Source organism: Trachemys scripta, chromosome 1 (genome assembly GCF_013100865.1).
Source record: "Trachemys scripta elegans isolate TJP31775 chromosome 1, CAS_Tse_1.0, whole genome shotgun sequence".
Classification (NCBI taxonomy): domain Eukaryota; kingdom Metazoa; phylum Chordata; order Testudines; family Emydidae; genus Trachemys; species Trachemys scripta.
In genome coordinates, this window is record NC_048298.1 from 196459645 (window position 1) to 196466156 (window position 6512).

Consider the following 6512-nt stretch of genomic DNA (forward strand, 5'->3'; position numbering starts at 1 on the left):
TTTTTAAAACTTTGTTTCCCCAGTTCTTCCCGGCAATAGCCAGTCAGTCACAGATTCAAGCACAGAGAAACTGCTAAAATTAGCCTTTGTGTGGTGAATTAGCCACCATCATTCAGCCATTTATTCCTCAAATAAGTCTCTTGTCTATTTTCCTTTCAGTTTTTTCCTCCCCAGCAAGTGGGGGGGATTGGTTTGTGTTTGTATACCCACATACAGGCCCCAAAGAAATTACCAGGTCAGGGAAGCCTGCTCTAAACCCATATTTCTTGAGGTGCCCCACTGTTGGTCTATCACCAGCACAGCTCCACTGGTACTAGGTAGGAGGACTAATATAGACAGGCCACTGGTGGGTTTGCCACTGTGTCATCTAAATCTGCTCTGAGGAGGGTTAGATAAGTAAAAGCATTGCTGCCCTCTCTACATGAGCGCGCTCACTCTTCCTAGCACCACTGAAGCTGTACGGATGCTAGACCAGCTTGCTGCCTTCCTAAACTGTGTCAGGGCGATCGCAGGGACTGGCACCGGTCATTGAGAAACACTCTGTTAGAGCAGCGGTGGGAGAATGAGAAAAATTTAGGCACAGTCAAAATGGCTTGCTCTTCCTAAATGCAATTTCCAATGTAACTGTTACGACACAGACCTTAGCACAGGGCTACCGACCTGCTCACTTTTCCCGCCGCCTCTTGGCATTGTGCACACTGCATAGTGCAGCAGGCGTGCATGTTGAATATAATAGATCTGATTCTCCTCCCGCCTTGGTATAAATCAGAAGTAACTTCACTGAAGTAAATGGAGTTATATCAGCATAAAACATCATGAGCAGAACCTCAGGTTCATTGTGTCTCAGGCTCTGTGGGTGAGGCTCATATTTTAGAGCCCAATCCCTGCGCCCATGAAAATCAATGGGAGTTTTTCCAGAGGCTTCCAGAGAATCAGGATTGGCCCTAAATGAATAAATGCTGCAGTGCTGTCTTCAGTAAGGAGCTCTTTCAGTTCACGTCTAGCAGAGGAAAGCTGCTGTCCCAGAGACAATTGTTTGCTCAAACTCCTTATTATTGCTGCTGTCTCATAATGCTCTGCCAATGTAGGGGTTTCACAAACCCAAAAAAGATAAAATCCCGGCCTCCGGGCAATTAGTTCCTTCCAAAGATGGGCCCAATCCAAACTCCCGGACCCAAACACCCCCTGTATTGCCGGGAAATTCGGAGCCAGATCAACATCTGAACTCTGCAGCATCAGCTCCTCTCTAATGACTACATTCTACAGAAACTCAATTCTTACACAGCAACATGCTGGAGGCAGCCCTTGGGTTATTTACCCTGCAGAACCATCACTGCTCGAGCTGTAATGAGTGCCAGGAGGTGGAAAGAGCAGGAGATAGCATATTCCCCCACCCCTGAGGAAACCTCATCACCTAGCCTGTCCAACAGGGTGGTGTTGGTTAATGCTTCAGTGATGTTTGCCATCTCCTCGGGAAGGCCCTCCTGGAGCAGGAGCTTGGAGATAAGGCTGCTGAACTTGCTCTCTGTGGTGGAGTGAGGCTCTTCAGTCGGGGTTGGGCTGTAGGACGTGATGTTTAACTCCACTGGGTCAAGACAATAACCTTCAGGTGATCTGTCAAACAGCACATCCGCCAAGTCAATACCGGCTACTGAGGAGGGGGAAACACAAGGAATATCCCTGACAAGTCTGTAATTCTCCATCCACTCTTTCAGCCATTCGAGCCTGCAGTCACACTCCCAGGGGTTCCGAAAAAGATAGAGCCTTCCCAGGAAATAGACTGGCTGGAAGACAGAAAAAGGCAGGGTAGTTAGGTTGTTACTGTTCAAATGCAAAGAGACCAGGCTCGTTAGGTTTTCAAATGCCCCTTCTTCAATGTAGTTGACCCTGTTTCGGTCCAAGTACAGAACCTCCAGTTCAACCAGGTCCCGGAACCAGGTGTTGGACACGTTCCTGAGAAAGTTCCCACCAAGATTGAGCATTTTCAGGTGCCTCAGCCCGTCAAAGGAGTTTTCTGGGAGGTCACTGAGTAAGTTGTCATTCAGGTAGAGATACTCCATTTTCTGACAATCTTGAAAGGCTCGGTCATGAATGACATTTATTCTGTTGTCTTGGAGGTTAAGATACTTCAGCCTGGTCAGGCCCTGCAGAGAATTATAGGCTACAGCTTCTATCTTGTTTCGCTCCAAGTAAACATGGGTCAAATTCTCCATGCCTCGTATGGCTCCGGGGATCCTTCGGAAATTGTTCTGGAAGCAGAAGAGCTCCTGAAGGGCAGGGAGCTCTATGAAAATCCTGTCTGGGATGTTGAAAAGGTTGCAGTCAGCTAGGTCTAGTCTGACAAGCCTTTTGAGGGCAGTGAAAGTGCGAGTGTGCAGGTAGCGGATGTATTCATTGTGAGCCATTTTAAGCTCAGTCAACCTGGGCAGCCCTTTGAAAGCCCCGGGAGTGATGAAGGAGATGTTGTTGTGCTGGAGTGAGAGAGATTTGAGGGAAGGCAGGGTCCCAAAGGCCCTCTCTGAGACGAATTTAATACTGTTTTTATCCAGGTTGATAGAAGAGGCTTCACAGGGGAAGTCGCTGGGGATCTGCAGAAGGCCGGCACGGTCACACAGGATGGAACAGCTCCGCTCCTGCGTGCACACGCAGTTGGCAGGGCAGGAACGTACACAGGCCCACGCAGCATGGATGTGGGGGATACATAGAATGACTGGTGGCGGGAACAGTACAATTGCCACACAGATAATGAGGGGGAGGAGAGAGAGAAAAACAGGAGCAGTTAGTAAATTATAGTTATGACCAAAAGACTTATTTATGCCACAGATCTAGGCAGATTGCTAACAATGACCCATTAAAATCCCGTTTCACTAAAGGAGAACCAGGAACTCTCATGGAAGAATCCTACAGGATTTACTCGAGATGGGTTATTTTACCCTAGGCTTTTGAAATCCTCCTGTGGAATTCTAGAATGGATTTAATCTCTCTCAAATTCTGTCAGTTCCTATATAATCCAGTTGAATTTATCTCTACTAAATTCTTTTAGAAATGTTTCTACCTTCTGTCACTTCTTTCTCAGTACCACCATAATTAATGTGTAGGTCCTCCCACTGGGACTGAGCCTAGGATGCTCTGGGGGTTGGCAGGTCTATCAGCGGGGCGGAGGATTGGCTTGTTTATTTGGGAGCATTTCAAGCAGGTTTGCCAGCTAGCAGGAGGAGTGCTTAGTTGTCTGAGGCATTGCAATGTCTATGGGTTGCCTCTTTTTCCTGTGATAAGCACATTCATTTTGATATTTATTCCACTAGTGGCCTGGGTAGGTGCTTTAGAATAAGGAGAACTATTAGCAGTTAAAAGTAAAGTGTATTATTTAAAAAGCCATTCCTGCTCTGGATTTGGTGGAGAAGCATGAGGGAAAGGGAGGTTCAGGAATATCCTTGAAACACTTTTTTCCTCAGTCTGGACATTCCATAGTAAAGGTGATGCTCTGAGCCTCCAGTAATGCACCTGCTTTACTCTACCCATTGGTTACTATTTCCTAACACCCTGGGGCTGCCTTGCAAATGTATGGCTGCCATGGCTTTCTGGCTGTGTAGTTAGGATCAAGCACATGGATGTACAGTGATGGGGAAGATGAAAACTCCCTGGTTCCACTCAAACAAGAGGAGCAGGAACCTGAGGCAGTGTAGGCAGTGACACATGGGGCTGTGTGTGAAGGGAAAGCCTACACAGCTGGAAGTCTGAGAAATACAATCTTTAGGGAGAGAACTGAAAACAGATTTCATTTTGTATTTGCTCTCCTAAGGTGTGTCCCACCTCCTGTTCAACTGGAATGAAAAAGAGCATCCGCAAGCTCTCGCCATTGTCATTGGCAGGGCGGCACCTGCTGAGTGATTTTTCAGTTGCAGTTTATCAGTTCTCATATCACTGCTACTTTTTAAAAAAAATAACCAGGTATCCTCCTCATTGCTAACAAACTCTCTCACAGCACTGCCAGCCTCACGAGTTTCACGCTGGGCCCTTGAGTAGCAAAAGGGGTTGGACTAGATAACTTCCTGAGGTCCCTTCCAACCCTGATATTCTATGATTCTAAGGGGCATTCACTGGTGAGACCACCCCTTCCTCAAAGGCAAGCTGCAAGACTAAATAGTGCCTGGCCAGATTTGCTCTCCCCGGGGACTAATGGTGCAACCACTTGTTTGTGGTGATTTTGCTATAAAAGGTTAAGCTTCAGCAGTTCTTCATCTTCTATGTGACTAGCCTCTTTGGCTTTCGTATACAAATCAAATTGTTGTTTGAAGCTTTTCTGGGTGTTCTGAGTATTTCCATCCCTTTTCAAGGTGACCTGTGCAGAAATTTTTTAAAATTGGGTTTGTGCCTTTTTTTATCCTCCTTTAGGCTGGCCTGATCCTGCAAAGCAAACTGCCTGACAGAACCCTTTAAAGTCAATGGGATTTCATGAAAGCATAGGGGTCTGCCCACATGGGTCTCTGGAGGATTGGAGCCTTATGTTGTATAAAGAAGGCCTGGACATGGGAGCAGGGTGCATCTCCCCTCCCCCCCCTCAAAAAAAATCAGATAGTTTTTTACTTTAGAAATTACCCTGGAGGCTGTGTGGTGATTGGAGAGCTAGAAAAATGGTGACACTACAAGAATCAAATCAATGAATGTAGAACAATTGAAAGGGGAGAGGGATTTTATTCAGATTGTTTAAAATTCTTTTTTTTTTCTTAACATGCATTTAACTGCAATAACTAATTAACATTTTAGATAAAGGAAATCCTTTCCTAATTCAGCACCCAAATCCCTTCCATTACAGCTCCTCCAGCGAAACAAGAGAAGACCTGATTTGACTTTCCTGATAATTCCAAGGTAAAAAACAAGCATAATATTGTTTAAAAAACACTTTTCAGACTCTTTTTGTAAATTATGAAGAGGGAAAAAAGCCCAAACCTAGTGAAAACTTTCCTATGCAAGTCATCATAAAGGCTGATGGAGGATTTACAAATTTCAGTCACAGTTACGCAGCAGCCATTTTAAATTAATTATTTCCATACAAAGATGTGTAAACTGAGGCAGAGAAAGACTAAGTGACATGCCCAAAATCATGCAATGCGTCAGTGGCCAAGTTCAGTACAGAACCCAGCTCTCCTGATTCCCAATTTGCTCTCTAATCCCTTGACTTGCTGAAGAAAACATCTGAGTTCAGGTCAAGCCAAGTCACTTCCTAGTCTGATGAGATTCTAGTTGCAAGCAATTTTTTTTTTGGTGCTCTGCTGAATGTGGATCTACTGCTAGCAGATTTTCACAACACAAAAACCTAGGTTGTCTATTTACAAATAAATCTCTCTAGTCTGCATAAAATATTGAATCCATTATTGGGGACAATCCAGCCTTAGAAGACAATGCCCTCCAGGGGGGAAAAAAAAAAAAAGGAAAGAAAGAAAAGCTCAGAACCCCTCAGTATCAGAAGATTTGCAGTATTTTTCCCCTTATGTTTTAAGTTAAGGTCCTGCTAAAATCCTTCATCTGAACACTCACCAAATTCTGAGGATTCAAAATCCAAACCTATTTGCCATTCTGAATTTGCACCTTGATCCCATTTCTAGTCTCTTTTGACAGCAGATCCGTATTCAAAGTACTGACACATTTATGCTGCCATTATACAAATCGTTAAAAAAATGATGAATGTGTTTAAAATCTCAGCTAGAAACAGAAAAACTCTGTTTGTTCAAAACTTTTTTTTACCCAAAAAAACACATTTGCTCCTTGGGCTACGTTTGGTATAGTTCAGGCAGCTATACTGGCTGGAACTTTTACCACCTGTCAACTCAGACAGAGAATTTGTGGTAATATTGGTTTAATTAAATATGTGTAAAATAAAAGAATGAAAAAATATTGTCAGTTTCAGAATATCATCAAAATGGCTCTATGATTGGGGGGGAATTATTTTTTTCCCCTCAATTCAATTTAACTGCTGCATTTTTTAAAATAACTTCAATATTTGCACAAGTGAATGAGAAGACCTACAAGATATCTGCACTGAGTTTTCAGCAGCACAAGCAGACAATGTTTGAAATGATATAGAGTTAGCCTAAAACATTCAAAGCGATTGGTCTAATCCTAGAAACTGATTGGCTTTCACAGAATAAAAATACTACTCACCATTTAAAATGATGACAAACATCACCTTGATTATTCACTTGTGGCATTTCAGGTCTGGCAAGTAAACTTCTGTGATCTAAAAGTAGATGGAAGGAGCCGAGACAGTTTCAGTCCATTATCATTTTACACATATCATCATCCCATTATAGTGTCTGTGTCTAGAAAGGAAGAGTGAAATCCATAGGGAGAGGTTTTTCTAAACTGACTCTTTCCCCTAAGCTTCAAACCATCGCACTGATTTCTTCCTTTTATTTATTTTTGCCACTGACCTTTTCAGTGCACGCTTCAGTTTTGTACTATTCTTCACAAGGCTTTTCAGCAAGGGTTGACCAAGTGGCGAACCACTGAAA

At 43.6% G+C, this 6512-nt stretch overlaps 1 protein-coding gene across 1 annotated transcript; it reads right to left on the reverse strand.

The window, feature by feature from the left end:
- Positions 1–1310: 1310 nt before the first annotated feature.
- Positions 1311–6184, reverse strand: NYX (nyctalopin). Its single transcript, XM_034758921.1, has 2 exons — positions 6163–6184; positions 1311–2710 (listed from the first exon to the last, which is right to left on the reverse strand). The coding sequence occupies exons 1-2, from the start codon at positions 6182–6184 to the stop codon at positions 1311–1313; spliced, it is 1422 nt and encodes a 473-aa protein (XP_034614812.1).
- Positions 6185–6512: the final 328 nt, after the last annotated feature.